The 24,333-nt window shown below is 38.6% G+C and overlaps 2 protein-coding genes across 4 annotated transcripts; one reads left to right on the top strand and one right to left on the bottom strand.

Moving 5' to 3' along the window:
• Positions 1 to 5,199: 5,199 nt before the first annotated feature.
• On the top strand, positions 5,200 to 10,673 carry LOC107820994 (pyruvate dehydrogenase E1 component subunit beta-1, mitochondrial). 2 transcript variants are annotated; one of them, XM_016647370.2, is made up of 15 exons: positions 5,200 to 5,368; positions 5,472 to 5,551; positions 5,636 to 5,704; positions 5,799 to 5,879; positions 5,976 to 6,002; positions 6,108 to 6,170; positions 6,262 to 6,348; positions 7,480 to 7,605; positions 8,182 to 8,315; positions 8,403 to 8,475; positions 8,550 to 8,615; positions 8,833 to 8,871; positions 8,999 to 9,123; positions 9,298 to 9,412; positions 9,871 to 10,673. In XM_016647370.2, the coding sequence occupies exons 2-15, from the start codon at positions 5,501 to 5,503 to the stop codon at positions 9,922 to 9,924; spliced, it is 1,110 nt and encodes a 369-aa protein (XP_016502856.1). In that variant the 5' UTR covers positions 5,200 to 5,368; positions 5,472 to 5,500; the 3' UTR covers positions 9,925 to 10,673. The 2 variants fall into 2 exon arrangements, with proteins under 2 accessions (XP_016502856.1, XP_016502855.1); XM_016647369.2 differs by having other exon boundaries at positions 10,157 to 10,673.
• Positions 10,674 to 11,454: 781 nt separating this feature from the next.
• Positions 11,455 to 16,359, bottom strand: LOC107820995 (putative serine/threonine-protein kinase At1g54610). 2 transcript variants are annotated; one of them, XM_016647371.2, is made up of 7 exons: positions 15,741 to 16,359; positions 15,024 to 15,308; positions 13,609 to 13,926; positions 13,059 to 13,286; positions 12,595 to 12,695; positions 12,395 to 12,521; positions 11,455 to 12,025 (listed from the first exon to the last, which is right to left on the bottom strand). In XM_016647371.2, the coding sequence occupies exons 1-7, from the start codon at positions 16,023 to 16,025 to the stop codon at positions 11,669 to 11,671; spliced, it is 1,701 nt and encodes a 566-aa protein (XP_016502857.1). In that variant the 5' UTR covers positions 16,026 to 16,359; the 3' UTR covers positions 11,455 to 11,668. The 2 variants fall into 2 exon arrangements, with proteins under 2 accessions (XP_016502857.1, XP_016502859.1); XM_016647373.2 differs by lacking the exon at positions 13,609 to 13,926 and having other exon boundaries at positions 15,741 to 16,227.
• Positions 16,360 to 24,333: the final 7,974 nt, after the last annotated feature.

The following is a 24,333-nucleotide window of genomic DNA, read 5'->3' on the forward strand; positions in this document are numbered from 1 at the left end:
ACGGAGTTAGAAAGAAGTACCTGAGCTTTTGAATAAGTGTGGATATTTACTTCGCATGTCCGACTCGGACTCCCAGGTAGCTGCCTCTACCGGCTGACCTCTCCATTGCACCCGAACTGAAGGATAACTCTTTGACCTCAACTGTCGGACCTGCCGGGCTAGAATAGCCACCGACTCCTCCTCGTAAGTCAAATCTTTGTCCAATTGGATTGAGCTGAAATCTAACATATGGGACGGATCACCATGTTATTTCCGGAGTATAGACACATGGAACACCGGATGAACCGCTAATAAACTAGGTAGTAATGCAAGCCTGTAGGCTACTTCACCCACCCTTTCAAGAATTTCAAAGGGTCCGATATACCTAGGGCTCAACTTGCCCTTCTTTCCGAACCTCATTACACCTTTCATATATGAAACCCGGAGCAATATTCGTTCTCCAACCATAAATGCTATATCACGAACTTTACGGTCGGCATAACTCTTTTGCCTAGACTGAGTTGTGCAAAGTCGATCCTGAATAATCTTGACCTTATCCAAGGCATCCTGTACCAAATCGGTACCCAACAACCGAGCCTCTCCCGGTTCAAACCAACCAACTGGCGATCGGCATCTAAATACCATCCCAGAATTGGTGTCATAAGTGCACGAGCTTCTAAAATAAATATAAATAAGGTCTGAATAAAATAAAGTTGTCTGAGAATAAACACACAGCTAAAGTAAAATAGATGGGGACTTCAGAACTGCGGACGCCATGCAATTATACCTCAAGTCTCCTCTGGTAGCTGAAATCCGAGCAAGTCTATGGTACGCCGCTAGGACAAACTCCAAAATCTGCACAAGAAGTGCAGAGTATAGCATCAGTACAACCGACCCCATGTACTGGTAAGTGCTGAGCCTAACCTCGACGAAGTAGTGACGAGGCTAAGGCGGTTCACTTACATTAACATGTACGCAATATTAGTAACAACAACAATAATAGAAATAAATCAGGTAATTCATTTATAATAATTGAAGGCAACTCAGCAGTCATAACCAATTATCATTTTCATTAGTTCTGTTGCAACGTGCAACCCGCTCTCACAATATATTCACATTCAATTCTGTTATATATTTATTTCGATCAAGTATATATATAGACTTTTAAATAAGTCTGTTGCGGCGTGCAATCCGATCCCCCAATATTGATTTTTCATTAAGTCTATTACGGCATGCAATCCGATCCCCCAATATTGACTTTTAAATAAGTCTGTTGCGGCGTGCAACCCGATCCTCCAATATTAACTTTTTAACAAGTCTGTAGCGGCGTGCAACCCGATCCTCCAATATTAACTTTTTAACAAGTATGTTACGGCGTGCAACCCGATCCTCCAATATTAACTTTTAACAAGTCTGTTGCGGCGTGCAACCCGATCCTCCAATGTTAACTTTTAATAAGTCCGTTGCGGCGTTCAACCCGATCCTCCAATATTTCCATTTCAATCAATTCTTATAGAAGAAATTCCCCAATAAACACAACAATTAATATAAAATCATAAGACAACAAGCATACAATAATTATAATTTAATTATGAAACAAAAAATGATAATTAGTAATTTATTATAGAAATCACGGAGGGAATAGGTAGTTTAATATTTAATATGCTAAATGTCAAATAACAATTAAAACACATAATTTAAATAGCATGTAACAATTAATGCAGGAATTCAAGAATTAACATTTTGACAAAGAATAAGAGAGAAACAATTATTAGAATAATTATTTTATGATTAAAAATAATTTATAATTTTTCAAGTAAGCAGACAAACAATTAATTTGACGACGTATAGACACTCGTCACCTCGCCTATACGTCGTTCACATGCAATTCACATAATAAATAATTTAAGGGTTCTATTCCCTCAAGTCAAGGTTAACCCCGACATTTACCTCGCTTTGTGAATTCCAATCAATTATTCAACTACAACTTTTCTTTTTAAATTTGGCTCCAAAAGCTTCAAATCTATTCACAAACAATTCGATATATTCAATACGAATCATAGGAATTAATTTCATATGAATTTATAAATTTTTCGGATAAAAATCCGAAATTTATTAAAATATTCGGCAGTGAGACCCACGTCTCAAATCTCAGAAAAACTTGCTAAATCCGAACATTCGTTCCGATACGAGTTCAACCATACTAAATTTGTCCAATTCCGATATTAAATGGACCTTCAAATCTTAAATCTTCATTTTTGGAAGATTTTATAAAAATCTGATTTTTCTTCCATAAATTCACGGATTCATGATATAAATGAGTATGAAATCATGAAATATAATCAATATAGGATAAAGAACACTTACCCCAATGTTTTTCCGTGAAAATCGCTCAAAAATCGCCTTACCCGAGCTCAAAAATGGGAAAGAATTGAAAATGGGTCGAAACTCCATTTCGAGAACTTAAGTTCCGTTTCTCGGATTTTTACCCTTCGCGAACGCGGTCAGTGCCTCGCGTTCGTGAAGCACATTTTTGTGCTGCCAAAACTTTGCTCTTCGCGAACGCGAAGGCAATGTCGCGAACGCGAAGCCTTGCCAAATTTGGCCTTCGCGAACGCGATACACCCTACGCGAACTCGAAGCTTTAACGTTTGGTGCCCGGCCAGGCCTCGCTTTCTATGCGAACGCGAACGCTTCCACGCGTTCACGATGAATACTGCCATCTTCCCTTCGCGAACGCGTCCCCCTCTTCGTGAACGCGAAGAGTAAATTTTACCTGCCTCCAGTTTCTTCTTCGCGAACGCGAGCCACCTCTCGCGAATACGAAGAAGGATACGAGAAGCAGATTCATGCAGTTTTTTTCAAGTCCAAAAATGGTCTGTTAACCACCCGAAATTAACCCGATCCCTCGTGTCTCCAAATCAAACATGCACCCAAATCTTAAAACATCATACGAACTTGCTCGCGCGATCGAATCGCCAAAATAACACCTAGAACTACGAATCGGATACCAAATCAAAGGAAGTTTTCAAGAAAACTTTAAAACTTATATTTTTACAACCGGACATCCGAATTCGGTAGACACATCATAAATATTATAGTGGACCTATACCGGGCTCCGAAACCAAAATACGGACTCGAGATCAATAAATCCAACATCAGTAATTTCTTAGAAATCATTAAGCTTTCAAGCTTTTAATTTTTTATCAAAATTCCATAACTCGGGTTAGGGACCTTGGAATTCGATTCCGGGCATACGCCCAAGTCCCAAATCACGATACGGACCTATCAGAATTTTCAAAATACTGATCCGGGTCTGTTTGCTCAAAATATTGACCAAAGTCAATTTAGTTGAGTTTTAAAGCTCTATTTCCCATTTTAATCCATTTTTTCACATAAAACTTTTCCGAAAAATTATACGGACTACGCACGCAAGTCGAGGAATGATAAATGATATTTTTTGAGGTCTTAGAATATAGAATTACTTATTAAATTTAAAGATGATATTTTGGGTCATCACATTATATTCCTATTGCTAGATTACATACAAGCGAGGATGCTTGATAAATTATAAATTTTTTCAATCCGGCGTGTCTCAGGAGAGTAGAGAGATATTCATTCCTTTTAAAAATTTTATATATATTGAATCTTTGTTTTTATAACTCAAATATATTATTTAATAATATTTTGTATAATTTTTTTATATTATCTAATCATTGATATGGAGTAGCACGAAATCCCAACATGAATTGATAATCTTTTTATCCTTTAAAAATAAATTTCATATTGGATAAAATTATTATTATTATTTATTTCCTTTTTAGACCAACTTTTATATCCTTTAAAAGGTTTTATTTCGGCAAAAACCATATTACGTAAACTTGTAACTAGAATATAATATTTTAAAGTTTAGCTAAACTAGTATATTTGAAACTTTGAAACTTCTAAATTTTCATTTTGTTTTCCTATAATTTTAAAAATTATTCGTATCATCAGGAAGTCTTAAAATTTCAAAGGTGGCGGAGTCCATCCATCGTTCACCTTTTTAACCTTTCTAAAATAGAATTTACACTAGACAAAACAGTCATTTGATTATTCTCCTAGCTAATATTTAGTTGTTTTAAATTAAATCAGATTTATTACTTATTAATTTTTTCTCTTATAATTAGGACTTTAAAATCATTGAAGTTTTACGTTATATAAATTTTACATTTACGGTATAATTAAGTAACACCAAATCTTTTTGCATTTGACTTTTCTATAATTGAATATTTTATAGTACAAAAGAGATCGTACAATTGTGCAAAATTTTAGGTGAACAATTATGATGTAAATAAAATAAAATAAAATAAAGATTAAAGAAAGAAGAAGAATTTACTTTGTCCTTTATCTCAAATTGAGTAGTCTATGTGAGATTGGTCTACTAACTATTAGTTTTATTCTTCGATCACTAATTTACTTAGATATAAATATTAATATAGATGTTAAACATAATTAGAAAAATAATAACAAAAATATTTAATAATAGCAAGATACAGAGAGAAAGAAAAGTGATTGATAAAAGCCATTTACTAATATTACGACAAATATAAAGTGCAAAAGTTCGATTTTTAATCATTTGACAAGAGAATTTTTGGGATAAAAATATAGTTAGAATTAATTATTTAACATATGGTATGAGATAATATTAATAATTTGAATCCTCAAAAAACAAATTATCACTTTTAGTAATTAAAAAAGATAATTAAGTATTTGAATTAAAAGAAATCAGAATATAAAATAAAACCAGTTACTATATTAATAATTAAATTAGTTAAAATGCAAACTTTAAGAAATAAGGATGAAATGGTAGAAGATAAAACGTATTCATAAAGAAATGTCAGGTGAGACACAATTTAATATATTTGTATTACAAATAATATACAACTAATTTAACTCAATTCATCATCTATGCATGTTCGGAAGATATTGAATACAATTACTATGTTAGTGTGAGAAAAATTATTTTCATCATTTAAACAAATATTTTATTTTATTTTAAATTCAATGTATATATTTTTAATTGGGCAGATACTATATACACGTCGCACATAAACTAAAAATAATACTTATATAAAATTCTATAATTAATTTTAATTGAGTAATATTTATTTTTATTTTAAATTATTACAACTATGAGTGCTATAAATTTATTCATACTATTCCCTTTTTTTCCCCTTCAACCCCAGGCTGCCAACGACAATATTTTTTTATTTTATTAGTACTTAATAAAAAGAAGCCTCGCTAAACGTTCCTCTCTCTCTCTCTCTCTAACATTCCCGATCTTTCACTCTCTGTGTTCGTTTCGACTGTTGTTTGCGCTTGTCTCCACCAAACACCCAATCTGCAGGTTCATTACCCAATGCCCCAGATCGAATTTTATAATTATTCAAACTTTTCTGTCGGTATTTAATCCATCATTTTTATGTTAATTCGCCTGTGGTTGTCATTAGGGCATTAATTAGCTAATAAGGAAGTGGATATGTCTGGAATTATAGGTCGAAGAATGGCCAACAGAGGCATTTCTGCTTTTGTGAGGACTTTACTAAATTTTGATCTTTGTTTTTGTACTTGATATTTTTATTTGTGAATAATTTTTTTATTTTTTGGGATTCAGAATATGAACCAGTTCATGTTGAGAAGCAGGGTGTTTGCATCTAGAAAATTTTCTTCAGCAGCTAAAGAGGTGATTTTTTTTTTTACTTTTATTTCGCACTCCAATACGTTTATTTGATGTTTAATTCTGTTGATAAAACGTCATTATATTAAAACTTGTGTAGATGACTGTTCGTGATGCTCTAAATTCTGCTCTACATGAAGAGATGTCTGCCGATCCAAAGGTCTTTATAATGGGAGAGGAGGTATAAACGATTATTTTTTTGTATTTTTCTAACTTTTTGGAAGGCAAAAATTGAATCTTTAATTTTAATTCTCTTCAAAAATCTGTGTTGACTCAGGTTGGTGAATATCAAGGAGCTTACAAGGTTAGATTTTCTTTTTTCACCTTTATTTTTTGTTTAATGAAGTTTGCTTTGTTCTTTGTTCTTGACCTTTTTCTTTTGTTTTTTTCTTTTCTTTTTTGTTTTCAGATTTCAAAGGGGCTGTTGGATAAATATGGTCCAGAGAGAGTTATTGATACACCAATTACCGAGGTTGATCCTTGGGCTTCAATTACTAATTAGCTGCTGTTGTGGGTGAATTTGTATGGTTAGGCACTTCATAACATTTTATGTTGTTTTATAGGCTGGATTTACCGGAATTGGAGTTGGTGCTGCTTACTATGGTCTGAAGCCCATTGTAGAATTCATGACTTTCAACTTTTCAATGCAGGTCAGACTTCTGTTCTCTCGGATACTATGTTCTTTTGAATTTTTTAAATAAAGACATAAATATGCAAAAACCATCCACCAATATCATTGACAGAGGCCCACATGTGGTAGCTGTCTGTATCAGTTAACTGCTGTCATTAATGATGTTTAGCTTGTTGAGTGGTATATTTTGTCACAAGCATAACTTGTAAGAGGTTGGATTATGGCATGATAAATTTGGAGTCGGATTAATAATTTGAGATGGTATAACCCATCGTTTCCGTATTGTGTCTTGTGTGGATTGTATTTAATTTAGTGCAAAGAAATGCAAACAAAATGCCAAAGGGGGAGGGAGGGAGGGGTTAGATTTGTAGTCTTTGAGGACAAAAGGCGATTTGGTATTTTGGTTTTGAGCCTCTGAGACAGGCTGCATTTATTGAACATTTTCTTCTGCTTTCTTTATTTCTGGATGCCCATTGCTTCTGTTGTCACTAAAATCTTGCAAACAAGAATGCATGACATTACCAACACAGCAAGAATATTATGTTAAGTTTAAAGTGAAGGAAATTGTGGTCTGAACTAAATATAACATAGGATGGTAACACAAATGCTTTGTTTCTGAATTAGTGTTAACAGTCTTGAATGTAAAACTATGAAGTTAATACTGGGTCCTTGTTTATCTGGGAAGTTAATACATGGTCCTTGTTTATATTTAACTCTGTTCAATCATTATGATGCAAGGTGTCTGATGTCTCTTATGGTAATTTATAGCTCTAAGATGCATGAAACTGTAGCTTAATTGTGATTAGCTGGGTTGTCACACATGCTATACGATCAAGTAATTGTTGGCCAAATGGCATATAACTATATGGGGCTCGTTTCCTTCCAAATTGGAAGGAATAGCTTCCTAAAGATGTTCTATTAGGAGGAATGAAGATTGTTATTACTTTCTCCTGCCAAGTTTCTTTCTGCATCTTAGTCTTCCTCTTTGAATAAAAAAAGAGGTTCTACTGCATCAGATCATGACATTTTGGTTTCGGCATGTTAGAATCATATTTGTACAAACTTGTTATATTGTCTGTATTTCTTGAGTTATGGTTTATATACCTTTTGAATGCTGACCAAAGGCATATTCTTTCTGGAACTCATGCAGGCAATTGACCATATTATCAACTCTGCTGCAAAATCAAACTACATGTCTGCCGGTCAGATATCAGTCCCCATCGTCTTCAGGGGTCCTAATGGCGCCGCAGCTGGAGTTGGTGCCCAACATTCTCAGGTATGTCTGTCAACTGAAATGCGGCTTGTTATGTTTCCTGGTATGGCTGTTGGAGAGGTTAAACCAAGCTAAGCATCACGTGAGCTTCTTGTTAAAAGGTGCTGCAGTAAATATTTAATCTTTGTTTGAAACTGAAAGTTATTGTGTGCCAGTTAATGGATCGGCAGATAAACTGGAAGAACTATGGCAATGTTAATATTGATGTTTTATACTATTTTCTTGGTTTCTATTGGATGTGTAAAAAGTTGTTGCCTTCAGTTAAATCTTCTACTCAATGTGGTATGTGGTGCTTTCATTCCAGTAATGAGTCAATAGTGACATGGTTTAAGTTAGCCTGGTGAAATACAAGTAATTGTTACTTGGTCTAAAGGATCAATGAGGCAGCATGCCAACAACTTGTGGAACAGCATTGTACATTAGTCTGACCACAATCCTACATTCCTACTTCAACTTGAAGTTGTTTTGAGAGGATGCTAGAATTTTGTCATTTTTACATTGAGGTGTTCGCATGTTTGTATGTCATATGCATCTAAATTACCATAAGCCCAACTTTTCTTCCATTTGTTATTTTTCCAGTGCTATGCCGCATGGTATGGTGCATGTCCTGGATTGAAGGTGCTAGCTCCATACTCTTCTGAAGATGCTCGCGGCCTGCTAAAAGCTGCTATCAGAGATCCAGATCCTGTTGTTTTTCTGGAAAATGAACTGCTGTGAGTTGCATTGCTGATTTAGTTATTCAAGTGATACACTTTTCTGCTTCTAATATCTATCATCATCGTATGACTTGAATGATGCAGATATGGCGAGTCTTTTCCTGTTTCAGCTGAAGCTCTTGATTCTAGCTTCTGTCTTCCCATTGGAAAATCTAAGGCAAGTGCTGCTTTCTGTCATTGTTTCTTATATTTATATGTTGCTGCTGTTCCTTATTTTACAAACATTGACAGATAGAACGTGAAGGAAAGGATGTCACTATTACTGCTTTCTCAAAGATGGTCGGTTATGCTCTTAAGGTTCGTCTGTCCTTTTGTATCAGTGTTTGAGTTTTTCGGAACACATTACTGATTAATCCTATTCTGCAACACATGATCCGCTTCTGTATTCTGAATTTCATCAAATATTAAAATTTGGTCGGATTTAGTACTCCATATTAGATGTTGCATAGAGAATGTGCATGTCACTGTTTCTGGCTCTAATCATTCATTTCCACATAACTTTTGAATTTTGAAGGCTGCTGAAATTCTTGCAAAAGAAGGAATTAGTGCTGAGGTATGTGAGAATCCTGGAGTTCATATTCCAGTTTTACCTTTAAATTTTAAAATGTTAATGTGCCGAAAGCGTTCCAGCTTCATTTCACTTTTCCTTTTTGTCTTTCTATTTTTTTGGGGGTCAACAGGTCATAAATTTACGCTCTATCCGTCCACTTGATAGACCCACCATTAATGCTTCCGTGAGGAAAACCAACAGACTTGTAACTGTAGAAGAAGGGTTCCCACAACACGGTGTTGGAGCTGAGATCTGGTTTAAACAGACTTTTACCCTGATTCTATTTTAATTCTGTGCGACAACACCCCCCCCCCCCCCCCCCAACAACCCCCAAAAAAAAACGCAAAGAAAGAAAGCAGAAAAGAGCTTTATTTTGTTCCTGTTTTTGGTCAATCAAGCTTACTAGACTATAAATTCCTTTTGTATCAGTGCATCTGTGGTGGAGGATAGTTTTGAGTATCTTGATGCTCCAGTCGAGAGGATATCTGGGGCTGATGTTCCTATGCCATATGCAGCAAATCTGGAAAGGATGGCTGTTCCACAGGTTAGTAACCACCCTTTTTTCCTCCCTTACCGGTAAATAGGAGCAGCTTTCATATTATCCTAGTTATGGCTTGTGGTAAAAATGGCAAATATGACCATAAACTGGGTGGACAAGGGTGCTTTATTGACCCAAAAGGGGGTGGGGGTGGAGGGCGAAAAGAAGACATGAGAAGCCGTTAGAACTGTCTGTTCTCTAGAATGACGGCATAACTGAATGATGTTGAAAGATTAGTGATGATGGTGCTTTATCAACCCAAAAGGGGTTGGGAGTGGAGGGCGAAAAGAAGACATGAGAATCTGTTTAACTGTCTGTTCTCTTACAATGATGGCATAACTGAATGATGTTGAAAGATTAGTGTTTGATGTACTCTGGAAAGAGAGAGGGTGTGTTGGTAGAAGATAGTTAGTATTCGTATCATACTAACTAATGCAGTGTTTGCCACATCTTCTCATTTGTAGCATAGGGAGAAGAAAATGGAAAAAAGTTTGCGACAAATTATACTGAGAGATTAACACAAGTGTATGCAACTTCATGAAGTCTATCATATCAACTCCGGAAAAAGGGTCATATGTCATGAACACACAGACAGCTATATGTGTGAACATTGAAGGTGTAACGGTGTTCACGTAAGAACAGTGGATAAACCAAGAAGCTCATGGGGAATAGATCTATTGGTGAATTGCTAATAACAGTTGACACCACTGGTTGTCTTGCCTTCTGAAATATCTGAATCTGCCTGTACAGGTTGAAGATATTGTCCGTGCAGCAAAGAGGGCATGTTACAGAGCGGCAAAATGAGTTCCAATGGCTGCAACTGCTTAAGCTTGGTAGAAACAAAGCCTACCAAGCCAGTCTTAAGCATTTTATTTCCTCTATGTGGATATTGATTCTTTATCTTTCTGAGAGTGGATGCTTCTGGCTTTACCATCCCCTGAGAAGTTTAGTTTAACCATGAAAAAGGAAGAAGAAGAAGAAGCTAAAGTGAAACTAAAATAGTGAGTGATATCTGAAATAAAACTTGTAGAAAATAAATTTTGCCGGTTATTTGCTACTTTTCACTGGTGTTGCCAAATGTTCTGTAAGATAAATACATACTTCTACTAGTAGAAGAGCAAGTAGTAGACCTCGTTGCAACTTCGTTGCTGAGTTTCAACTCACGAGAACAAACTCTATGCTGATATGTATAATTTTATCTATTCTTGTTGTATTAGTATTTGCTAGCGGCAAATCCGGGATCAATAACACCCATCCAGTTTTCGAAGAGAATTGGGCTTGCAAATGACATATATCAGTTGGTGTAACTTTTTAAGTTTCTGTTTATTGAATAACCTAAAGATTATTCTACTAGTATGAGATTTTGACGATTTACACGATTGGCATGAAAAACTGGGTAGCTTAATAGATCCATAGTTACCTTGTAATGCTCTCTATTAGAGTGTATTTGGAACTTCACATAAATTCTCATTTTCGCTGTAAAGGAGCAGGGCATAGCTTTAGTTACACAATTTTAATGTATGAACACTCTAAACTCCTGAGGGCAACATTTGCACCAGAACCAGAACCAGAAAAGAAGTCTTGTCTGCAAAATCGAGCGAACTAAACGGTGCTGAGCATTAGTTTTCATAAACTTATAGTCTCTGTTTGGTATGACAAAAATCATATTTCAGGAAATGTGTTTCATGAGGAAGTTATTTCTGGTGTTTGGTTATTACAAAATGTTTTCTAGGACAAATTTTTATCAAAGGGGGAAAATGACTCCCCTCACTTATAGGATGGTAGTTATTTTTCACTATTAACATCATATTACTTCAACTGACACATAAACATTAATCCTAAGAATTCAAAAGTTTCATCAAGATGCTCTGGAAATCGTAATTAAGCTTTGTAACTTGTGTATATAAAGGAAAATGTTGAGTTAATTTCAGGCAACTACCAGGGTGTGGAACAACTTAGAAATTCTTAGCATAAAAACGCCCAACTCTAATACAAAGAGACGAAAGTAAAGCTGAAAGAATATGAGAAACCAACGAGACAAAGAACAACTACGTAAAGGCTGCAATCAGATTATGAGTTGCAACTATACAACGGATGTTGGGTGTAAATTATGACCCCAAATCCATCTATTTCGAATCATACACAAAACTGTTCAATAATTACATGGAATACAATAACAAGCAAAAGGGAAGCTGCATGTACCGAAAACAGGAAAGAAAAACCCCTTTGAAGCCACAATTTATTGCTTTGGGAATCTTCCTCTTATCTATGGTGACTAAATGTCTCCGAAACAGAAGCTCTACCCCTCAGTCTCATATCTATAGATAGCCTAACAGAAGATGGAAGGAATGCATGGATAAGCTTACGTGAAGGAGCCATATGAGGCTCTTCTTTCTTATTTCTCCTCTGCCTCGACGTCCCAGCTGTAGTTGTTGTACTTCTCAAAGATCGTGATTTTGGATCAAAATTTGATGAAGTAAAAGAAGCATCAGCTACACTGAATGATACAGGACCGTTGTGTGATGCATCAAGAGGGTATCCGACTGCTCCATCTTGATGTGGCGGAGGAAATTTCTCGCTTTTACTCTTAGCATTGGCCTGTGTCATCACTCTCCACCTCTGGAGAAAAATAAGTGGGGTGAGTATGACGAAAAGACTAAGAAATTGACAGAGAAAGGACTAGTAGGCAAGAATGGAGTCAGGATGTAGGCAAATGAGTACTAACGGTGAAGCAAAGAGATTTAGGAGGAAACAGACTGATGTTTTACACTATTTAGAAGCATCAAACAAGAGCAAACACTCCATATAAGAGTTTAAAATTGTAACAAACATAATATCAGATGACAAAGGAACTTTTGCTCAACGTCGTTGTCGGTCCCATTCTCTAATATAGTGAGCAACTTCCATGGCATGACGTGACAGTCAAGATTAATAGACAAGAGCAACATACAGATTAAGGAGAAAAAGGATAAAGTTAGTCTCACTTACATCTAAGTTTGGTTGGAGTTCTGCATTTGCCTCTGGAGCTGGAATTGCACGGCTAACTCTCTCACGAATTCTCACTTTCCTGGTGCCATCGACAACAGCTTGAGCTTTTCCGTGCAAACCTCTTTGCCTATAAAGAAAATAGGTCTCAGTGGATGACAAGCCAATGGTGAAAAAATATTTCAATATTGATTAAAACACACCTCCTGGCTGCTTCGTCTCTCAGTTTTACATCCATTTCCTTGCTAGGAGGATACTTTGGCAAACTTGAAGGCTCACAAGGATATGGCTCCGTTGCAAAAAACTGGATAGCAGAAGTATTCATATCAGAAATAGAATACAGCAACTGACTTGTACAACTTAAGATCTAAGTACATGTGAGCACAGTGCAGGGCGGAGCTAGCGCTTCGGTTACGGGTTCGGCCGAACCCACTAACTTTGGTCCAAACCCTGTATTTGTCTTAAGAAATTTATTGAATATGTATAAATTATTAATTTAGAACCCCGGTAACTTAAACGAACTAGAATCCCGAACTTAATAAATGCCGCTTCGAAATCAGAAAAAAAGACAGTTTAACAGGCGAGCAGAGCATCAAACATCAAACTTAGCCACCTCTAAGGTATAACAACATCTTTTTTTAATTTTTAAGATTATCGGATGACTTACTTCGCTGTTCAAAGCTGCAGTTGCTGTGCCTCTTTCATCAGGATCAATAGCAAGAAGTTTTTCAATCAGAGGATGTGAAGAGGGTGGAAAATCCTTGAATGTGTCGGCAATGCAGCGTTTATAAGGTTGCTGTGGTTTAAAAAGAGTAGCATTTGGTAACTTGAATTTCTTCCAATATTCGTCGGATGGAGAGCCACACAACTTAAATATTTTGTGGAGTTGCTCAACCTAAGCAGCCAAAGAATGTCCAAGTGAGTCACTTTATCTTGACATCTGTGCCTCAAGAAAGTAAATAATCAACTGAACAAACCTAACTATTTGCTTCAGAATCAATTTTTTTCTTAAAAAAAAAAAATACTAGTTGTTGGCTTAAGTTCCATAAAGCAAGTTAAATTACCAATTTAAAAGAGTCAGCTATGTAGCTTGAAAGTCAGTTTATTAATTTGGGCAACCTAAAATGTAGCATATCAGAGTCTCAACAGCTGATTTTCTGGAGAATAAGAAGTCAGTCTTATATCAAATGTAGCAAGTAACACAGAGAATAAAACACCTCTGTTCGGCCTGGCATTATTGGCTTCCCTGCTAGTAACTCAGCCAAAATGCAACCGGCGCTCCACAGATCAACACCAACACCATAACGTGTAGCTCCAAGAAGAAGTTCAGGTGGACGGTACCAGAGAGTCACAACACGACTAGTCATAGGTTGCTTGTGTTCAGGATCATAAAATGCAGCTAACCCAAAATCAGCTATTTTCAGTATCCCTTCGTTATCAATAAGCAAATTGGAACCTTTTACATCACGGTGGAGGACCCCATTATTGTGACAATGCTCTAGACCAGAGAGTAACTGTTTCATGTAGCACTTTACCTGCGATAATATATAAGCTAGACAACTCAGCTAGTCGCTAACAACAGACATTTTGTTCAGGTGACATTCATAATTGTTTAGCTATCAAATATGTATTCTTGTAGTTGGATAAATATTGTTACTTGGTTTTCTTAATTTGATGTATTTTTACATGGTTTTCTTCAACTGATCAACTCTTCTGTATTATAGTATCTTTGTTTGACTATACCAGTCGTAAATTTTTAGGCTTCCTCATTAAAAAGATAATACAACTAATACATCTCAATCGCAAACTAGTTGGGAAGACAGATAAATCAATCGTCAACCAGATAACTTAAACAATGATCCATTGTTTCAAGGCAACGTATTTGAGAAATGTCACTATGATCTAAACAGTATTTTCAGCCCATACCATTTGCATAACGAATAACACAAAACAATATATCCAATTTGAATTTCTTTATCCATCATTCAAGAAGAGCATGTAAAGAAAATTCCATATGCCTTTTCAATAGATGAAACTATGAAAACCCAATGTCTTTTCTGTATCTACTTTCTGCATATAGTTCTACTTAAGCGGAACTATTGTTCAAAAAGAAATTTTTACAGGAAGATAAAAGAATTGTGAGGTAATCCCTTTGCTGAGTGGGTAGATGGGATATTTCAGTTCATTGAAGGTACCATTACTTCACTCAATAGCACTATTCTAAAATGAAATATCTGGAAACAACTCAGCATTGGATTCCCAAACCACCATGATCGGGACCAATGGCCTAGAAAAGACCAGCAGTAAAATCAGAAAGCACAAGAATGAAAGCTAGAAGACAAAAGACATTACATAATTAGAGAAGATATACCAGGTTCCATAAAGAATGGAAACCAAATTACAAAAACAGAACAACAAAACAAAAGTAAGTGTTTTGGCAGAGTAGTACCAAATTAGGCTTTACTAATAATCAGGTAAGCGCACTGTTTTGGGGGAACCCAACTATCAAGTGTGTGACTAATACATCAGACAAAAGCCAAGAAAGCATTTAAACGCACAAGTGAATATATGAAGTTAAAACTACATCGACCAACGACTTTTTTCTGAAGGTGAAAAGGGATGGTAGTAAAACCTGTGGTTCAGTGAATTTGACTTTTTGAACAGCAGCTAGGCCAGCGAGATCGTGCTCCATGTACTCAAAAACAAGGTAAAGACTAGAAGACATTCTTGAAGTAACCAAACCTTCAAGTTTGATGACATTGGGATGGTTCAGTTTTTTCAAAACAAGTATTTCTCTTGCCATGAACTTCACACTCTCAGGCTCCAATGTATCAAACCTAACTTTCTTCAATGCAACTATCTTCCCTGTTATCAAGTCCCTTGCTTTATATACATTGCTATATGTGCCTTGCCCAATCTGCATCCACACATAAAAACAGGCAAACTTAACAACTAAGGTACAACTACCAAAGACTAAAGTATCAATTCCTTTGCATTCCACCCCTAGGTTCAAGAAATTGTACATTGCTTTTGCAGCACATCAAGAATGTATTAAAAAGCTTCCCATTACATGGGCCTTATGCGGCGTGAATCAAGATTAGTGGGGGCAATAATGCGAGAATTGGTGTAAAAAAAATGGACTAAAAAAAGTGCAGGTTTAATATCTTATACCTCGCGAATGGGAAGTTGTACCTTCCCCTGACATTATTACTTAGTAGTATCGAAGAATGCATTATTATTGCGATACAATTAAGGAACATTATTACACACACGTATAGTTAACATTTCCCACGGCAAAAGTACTGCATGAAAGCGCAGTACATTGCGCTGAAGTAGTAGTACCCTTTACCTTATCGAGTTTCTCGAAGGTATTAGCTCGGCGGGGAGTCCAGTCTTTTATGGCATCTCCGGCGACGGCAACAAGCCACGCCGGCCACCCTTGCTGATTCATCGTGAACGAGTTTCCTGATATTCTATGACTGTAATACTCCGGCACTGACGGCGCCGGCGCCGTCGGTGGAGGTTGAGTGATCTTGGCATCAACCTCCGGAACCCCAACACCATCGGAAGCATTCGAATTCTTGGTTCCCCGGCGGAATTTTGCGGCAGCTATTTTTCCAAGAACACATCCCATAATCAGTTAATAAACAAAAAAATGGGGTATTCAAGATTTAACCAGAGCCATTTTTGGTGAATATTCAGAAACAAGAATGAAAAGAGAGTTAAAAGAAAACCAGGCAGATGAAAACAGCTACTGGTTTTTAGCTCGCATTTATTGCAAAGTCAGTCTGTATGATTTGATCAATGGTGATTTTTCAAACCCTCTGTACTCTATAGCTCTCTACATACTACTACTGCAGAGGTGGATTGGGTTACGGGATTGGGTTACGGAGTTAGAGGGGGGGTATGCCACTGTAGGAAGTGAAAAGGGGGTCAGTTTTTCAGTTGAGGGGACTTTGGTTTTTTTCTACTAGTGACTTTTTTTATGCTTTATGATGTTTGTACTGATTAGTCTGCGTCAAAAATTAGGTCAAGGTGTTTGTTTGATTAATACTAAAATGTTAAACATTGGTAGTCAGGAACTCCAAAGTCAAAGGGTGGGGGATGGTTTGGGCAAAGACATGCAAAGAAAAATGCAACCTTTTATACTATGGAACTTTTGACTCTTTCTTCAATTTATTTGTGTTTTTTTGGAGCTCAATCATCATTTGTCAAACATGCTTCTCTAATTAATGACATGATAGATAATGAAATTAAATTTATTAAATGAAATAAGAAAAGTAAAATATACAGCAAGTATTATTCTACTTATGTTATCTAGATGCCTTATTGACTCTACCATTACCATAAATATTACATTTTATCCCAACGTGGGACTAAGGATAATAGTGATTATTCGATACGAATCTACAAAAACACATCACTTTACGCTTATTTTCGGAAGTGTCTTTGATTTTGGATTAGCAACGACGAGCTCTCAAACTAAATGACCTTACCTATCGACAACGAAGCTGGCCTTCAAGGTGAGAACAACAACTTGACGCCCAGGGCGGAATGCCACTTGTCGACGCCGTTGGAGCTCGAGTCGAAGTACCATTAGACGTTAATTCGCATGTGGCCATTGAGGCAAACCTACGTTCTGAACCGAAAAATAGCATTCATGGTGGTACTCGATCTGCAGCTCGAGAAACCCATAACGTTGAGGAAAACGGAATCAACTTACGTATGATTTTTGAAATATTGCAAGCTCAACAAGTAGTGATAGCTCAGTTGCATAGTCAAACCCAGGTACCAAGTAGGCCGGAACCCAGTTTACCCCGAGAAATCACCCACAGTATGGAGCCAGCAATAATAAGATCAAATGAGCAAGAGTCGGGGGCTAATTCCGAAATTGCTAAGATACTCGAGGAACTCACAAAACGGATCGAAGCAAACAATAAAAATGTGGAAAGATATAACTCTAGGGCCGATCAGATCCCGGGGGCACCACCAATGTTGAAAAGGTTGGATTCCAAAAAATTCGTGCAAAAGCCTTTTCCACCAAATGCAGCTCCAAAATCGATCCCCAGAAAATTCCGCATGCCCGAGATTCCTAAATATAATAGAACGACCAACCCCAACGAGCACGTCACCTCTTACACATGTGCCATCAAGGGTAACGATTTAGAAGACGATGAAATCGAATCTGTGCTGTTGAAAAAATTCGGGGAGACCCTCTCGAAGGAAGCAATGATTTGGTATCACAACCTACCACCAAACTCTATCGACTCATTCGCCATGTTAGCAGACTCTTTCGTAAAAGCACACGCAGGAGCGTTAAAGGTTGCAACGAGGAAATCGAACCTTTTCAAGGTAAGGCAAAGGGATAATGAAATGCTGAGAGAATTCGTATCCCGATTCCAAATGGAACGCATGGAATTGCCACCGGTCACAGATGATTGGGTCGTTCAAGATTTAATCCAAGGATTGAACGAGCGGATTTCGGTAGCATCACGTCAGCTGAAACAAAATTTGATCGAATATCCAGCTGTAACTTGGGTAGATGTGCACAACCGATATCAATCGAAGATCAGGGTCTAGGACGACCAATTAGGAGCCCTTTCCGGTTCCGTACATCCAAACAAGTCGATAGTTAAAAACCAGAGAGACGTCGCTAGGGATTCAAGGTCGAACAGAGACCGATATCAACCATATACCGCAGATCGAAGGAATAATGGTTCAGAACGCAATTCCGTCCGGAACAATCGAAGAAGTGATCGAGGACAGAATTCTCGGGGACTTATGAGAAAAAGTGGTTTTGATAAGTATGTCGATCCCACAGAAACACCTCGGTTATCGAAATATAACTTTATCATCGATGCATTGGACATTGTGTCGGCAATCAGAAGGATCAAAGATACTAGGTGGCCCAGACCCATACGAACCGATCTTTCCCAAAGAAACCCGAACTTGATGTGCAAGTATCATGGCACGCATGGTCATAAGACCGAAGATTGTAGGAAATTAAGGGAAGAGGTAGCCCGTCTATTCAATGAGGGCCACCTTCGAGAAATCCTCAGCGATCGAGCTAAGAATCATTTCAGAGAAAGGGACGCCAACAGGAAAAACGAACATGAGGAACCCCAACATGTCATTCATATGATCGTCGGTGGGGTAGACATTCCACAAGGACCCATATTCAAACGCACTAAAGTATCAATCACTAGGAAAAAATGAGCCCGGGATTATATGCCCGAAGGCACTTTATCGTTCAACAACGAAGAAGCATAAGACATTTCTCAGCCCCACAACGACGCTCTGGTAATTTCTATCTTATTAAATAAAGTTCAAGTTAAGCATGTTTTAGTGGATCCAGGCAGCTCGGCGAATATCATCCGATCAAGGGTCGTGGAGCATCTCGACATACAAAATCAAATCGTGCCCATAGCTCGAGTCTTAAACGGCTTCAATATGGCTAGTGAAACAACTAAAGGGGAGATTACTTTACCGGTGAACGTGGCTGGAACCATTCAAGCTACCAAGTTCCACGTAATCGAGGGTGACATGAGGTACAATGCCCTGCTCAGAAGGCCTTGGATCAACAATATGAGGGCAGTCCCTTCGACTCTCCACCAGATGATGAAATTCCCAACATCGGACGGTGTAAAAACAATATACGGGGAGCAACATGCTGCAAAGGAAATATTTGCGGTTGACGAGGTAACACCGATATCAACCTTATCAACCTCGGAAAGGTCGAACATTGGAGGTAAACATGACGTCAAATAGCAATCACAACCACCAGCTTCGACCGAATCGAGGGAGCAGGAGGTAGAAGAAGAAGATGAGGATTTTCTGACCCCTCGAACTTTTATCGTTCCCGAAGATTTCGATGCCACCAAATCAACTGTCGAAGAGTTGGAGCAGGTTATATTGATCGAGTACCTACCCGAGCGAAAGGTATACCTGGGAACGGGATTAACCCCTGAACTCAGGAAAAGCTTATTCAATTTCTTATTGATAACATAGATTATTTTGCTTGGTCCCATTTAGATATAACAGGGATCCCACCGGACATAGCGACGCATCGGCTAAGTCTAGACCCCAGGTTCAAACCGGTGAAGCAAAAGAGAAGACCCCAGTCTGAGGTAAAGCACGCATTCATAAAGAACGAGGTAACTAAACTTCTCAAAATAGGGTCCATTCGGGAAGTGAAATATCCCGAATGGTTAGCCAATGTGGTTGTAGTCCCTAAAAAAGGGAACAAACTTAGAATGTGTGTAGATTATAAGGATTTAAACAAGGCGCGCCCCAAAGATTCTTTTCCGCTGCCTAACATCGATCGCATGATCGATGCCACAACCGGCCACGAGATCCTTACTTTTCTCGATTTGGGTATAATCAATTCCAAATGAACCTGGAGGACCGAGAAAAAACTTTATTTATCACAAAGTAAGGAACATATTGTTATAATGTAATGCCCTTCGGGTTAAAAAATGCAGGATCTGCTTACCAACGCCTAGTAAATAAAATGTTCGATGAACAAATAGGTAAATCAATGAAAGTTTATATTGATAACATGCTAGTTAAGTCCCTGCGCGCAGAGGACTATTTGGCTCATTTGCAGGAAACATTCGATATTTTATGGAAATACAACATGAAGCTCAACCCCGAGAAATGTGCTTTCGGGGTTGGTTCGGCCAAGTCCTTGGTTTCATGGTATAAAATCGGGGGATCGAGATCAACCCCGATAAAATCAAGACCATCGAAGACATCACCATCATAGACAGTGTAAAAGTCATGCAGAGGCTAACCAGAAGGATAGCTGCCTTAGGCTGATTCATTTCGAAGTCGTCGGATCGAAGCCATCGATTTATCTCTCTACTCAAAAAGAAGAATGATTTCGCCTGGACCCTGGAATGCCAACAGGCATTAGAAGAATTGAAGCGATATCTATCGAGCCCACCGTTGCTTCACACTCCGACGGCAGATTAGAAACTTTACTTGTACTTGGCAGTATCGAAAATAGCGGTACGTGGTGTCCTAGTTCGAGAAGAGCAAGGTACACAATTTTCCATTTATTATGTAAGTCGAACCTTAGGGGAAGCAGAAACTAGATATCCACACTTAGAGAAATTGGCACTCGCACTGATAAGCGCCTATTGAAAGTTAAGACCATACTTTCAATGTCACCCCATATGCGTATTAACCACTTACCCACTTCGTAATATTTTGCACAAGCCCAAACTATCAGGCCAATTGGCCAAATGGGCCGTCGAACTCAGTGGGTACGATATCGAATATCAACCCCGGACGATCATAAAGTCTCAAATTTTAGCGGACTTCGTGGTCGATTTCACACCAGCCCTCATACCCGAAGTTGAAAAGGAACTCTTGTTGAAACCGGGTACATCAACGGGAGGTATGGACCCTTTTCACATACAGGGCTTCGAAGGTGAAGGGGTCCGGGCTAGGCATCATTTTAAAGCCGCCCACGGGTAGCACTATTAGGCAATCCATCAAAACTACTAGGTTGACTAACAACGAGGCCGAGTATGAGGCCATGATTGTAGGTCTCGAGCTAGCTAAAAGCTTGGGAGCAGAAGTCGTTGAAGCCAAGTGTGACTCTTTGCTGGTGGTAAATCAAGTAAACAAAACCTTCGAAGTTCGAGAGGATAGAGTGCAAAGGTATTTGGACAAACTACAGGTAACTTTGCACCGTTTCAAATAATGGACTTTACAGCATGTACCTCGAGAACAAAACAGTGAGGCCGATGCACTTGCAAATTTGGGATCATCGGTCGAGGAAGATGAGATCAGCTCGGGGACTGTCGTTCAACTCTTGAGATCCGTGATCGAGGAAGGTCATGCCGAGATAAACTCTACAAACTTAACCTGGGATTGGAGGAATAAGTATATTGAATACTTGGAGAACGGAAAGCTCCCATCGGACCCTAAAAATTCGAGGGCCCTATGAACCAAAGCTGCTCGATTCACATTGATTGCAGATGGAACATTATACCGAAGGACTTTCGATGGACCATTGGCAGTATGCTTAGGACCAGGAGATACCGACTACATCCTACGTGAGATTCACGAGGGTACTTGTGGAAATTATTCTGGTGCCGATTCATTAGTCCAATAAATAATCAGAGCAGGGTTTTATTGGGTCGATATGGACAAAGATGCAAAGGAATTTGTTCGAAAATGTGACAAATGTCAAAGATTTGCACCGATGATCCATCAGCCCGGAGAGCAACTTCACTCAGTCCTATCCCTATGGCCGTTCAGGAAATAGGGAATGAATATCGTCAGCCCTTTGCCATCGGCCCTAGGTAAACCTAAGTTCATTTTATTTATGATTGACTATTTCTCTAAATGCGTTAAAGCACATGCGTTCGAGAAAGTGAGAGATAAAAAGGTTATAGACTTCATCTGGGATCATATCATATGTCGATTTGGGATACCCGCCGAAATAGCATGTGACAATGGGAAACATTTTATCGACAACAAAGTGACGAAATTCCTCGAAGACCACAAAATAAAAAGGATATTATCAACACCGTATCACCTCAGTGGGAACGGACATGCCTAATCGACGAACAAGACTATCATTCAAAACCTAAAGAAAAGGTTGAACGACGCTAAGGGAAAATGGAGAGAAATTCTACCCGAAATTCTTTGGGCATATCGAACAACATCAAAGTCCAGTACGGGGGCAACCCCATTCTCCTTAGTATATGGCTCCGAAGCCTTGATTCCAGTCGAAGTCAGGGAACCCAGTGCCAGGTTTCGATATACAACAGAAGAGTCAAATTCACGAGGCTATGAATATTAGCCTCAAATTATTGGATGAAAAACGAGAAGTCGCTCTCGTCCGATTGGCCTCCCAAAAGCAGTGGATCGAAAGATACTATAATCGAAGGACCAATCTTCGCCATTTTAAAATCGGGGAATTAGTGCTAAGGAAAGTCACCCTCAACACCCGAAACCCAAATGAAGGAAAACTGGGTCCGAACTGGGAAGGACTGTATCAGGTACTCGAAATCGTCGGTAAAGGATCCTACAAGCTCGGTATTATAAACGACAAACAACTACCAAGCAATTGGAACGTGTCACACCTAAAACGATACTACTGCTAAGGTACGACCCTCCCATGTTCGTTTATATTTCGAAACTAACCCTTGTAGGTGTTCGATCAGGAACAAGGATGGATTATTCTACACGAAGCCTTAAGTCTGAAAGCACGCGTTGCACTCTTTTTCCCTTAGACTGGTTTTATCCCAAATAGGTTTTTAGGCAAGGTTTTTAATGAGGCAACCATTGATCGTGCTAAACAATTCAACAGTATCCGAGGCCTCTTTACAATCAATCTCGAATACTAGGGGGCATACATCGAATATATCAAGTTCGATTATCAAGTATTATCAAGTTCGAAGCAAGAAAGTTACTTCATGACAACATGGTTTCGATAGGAAAAATTGTAAGAGCCAAATGGTCAAAACGAACCATGCTCATATAGTTTGCTCGATCCCTGGTACAGAAATATAAACACATGTATAATGACATAAAGAGAATTTTTTTTTATCGATATCTCATGTCTCAGAATCCATCCTCTATTTCGAGTTCGAGCAAATCACTCACTCGACTAATAAGCCTACGAGCTATATCATTTCGAGTTCGAGCAAGCACTCGCTCGACTACTAAGCCTACGAGCTACTCTTATTTCGAGTTCGAGCAATCACTTGCTCGACCATTAAGCCTGTGTGCTACATTACTTCGAGTTCGAATCACTCACTCGACTAATAGCCTACGGTCTACATCATTTCGAGTTCGAGCAAGCACTCACTCGACTACTAAGCCTATGGGCTACTCTTATTTCGAGTTCGAGCAATCACTCGCTCGACCATTAAGCCTACGGGCTATATTACATCGAGTTCGAATCACTCACTCGACTAATAAGCCTACGAGCTGTATCATTTCGAGTTCGAGCAAGCACTCACTCGACTACTAAGCCTACGGGATACTCTTATTTCGAGTTCGAGCAATCACTTGCTCGACCATTAAGTCTACGGGCTACATTACTTTGCGTACGAATCACTCACTCGACTAATAAGCCTACGGGCTACATCATTTTGAATTCGAGCAAGCACTCGCTCGACTACTAAGCCTACAGGCTACTCTTATTTTGAGTTCGAGCAATCACTCGCTCGACCATTAAGCCTACGGGCTACTTTACTTTGAGTTCGAATCACTCGCTCGACTAATAAGCCTACGGGCTACATCATTTCAAGTTCGAGCAAGCACTCACTCGACTACTAAGCCTACGGGCTACTCTTATTTCGAGTTCGAGCAATTACTCGCTCGTCCATTAATCCTACGGTCTACATTACTTCCAGTTCGAATCACTCACTCGACTAATAAGCCTATGGGCTACATCATTTCGAGTTCGAGCAATTACTTGCTCGACCATTAAGCCTACGGGCTACATTACTTCGAGTTCGAATCACTCACTCGACTAATAAGCCTACGGGCTGCATCACTTTGAGTTCGAGTAAGCACTCACTCAACTACTAAGCCTACAGGATAACCTTATTTCGAGTTCGAGCAAAGCACGCACTCGACTATTAAGCCTACGGGCTACCTTACTTCGAGGCCCCCAAAAGCTTGGGCTTCTCGTATCGCCCCTTCGGAAAAGGCATGGAGAGTGTGTGAGTCTCCGATTACTATTGCCCCAAGAGACTCGCTTGGGGCGTTCTCCTCAGTTCGGAGAGCTTCAGGACCGGCCCTTTCTGATATACCCACCGTTTTTTGACTTCGGTGGGAAGCATCCTCGATCTCTAACGATTCGGGGACTCTGCCCGAACCTTCCTCTGATATCTCCTCAGTCAGAGACGAAGCTTTATAAATCACCATCGATTCAGCTGCCTTTGGGGCATCGATGGTTTTCTTCACTCGGGCCA

This window comes from Nicotiana tabacum, chromosome 4 (assembly GCF_000715075.1).
Source record: "Nicotiana tabacum cultivar K326 chromosome 4, ASM71507v2, whole genome shotgun sequence".
Taxonomy (NCBI): domain Eukaryota; kingdom Viridiplantae; phylum Streptophyta; class Magnoliopsida; order Solanales; family Solanaceae; genus Nicotiana; species Nicotiana tabacum.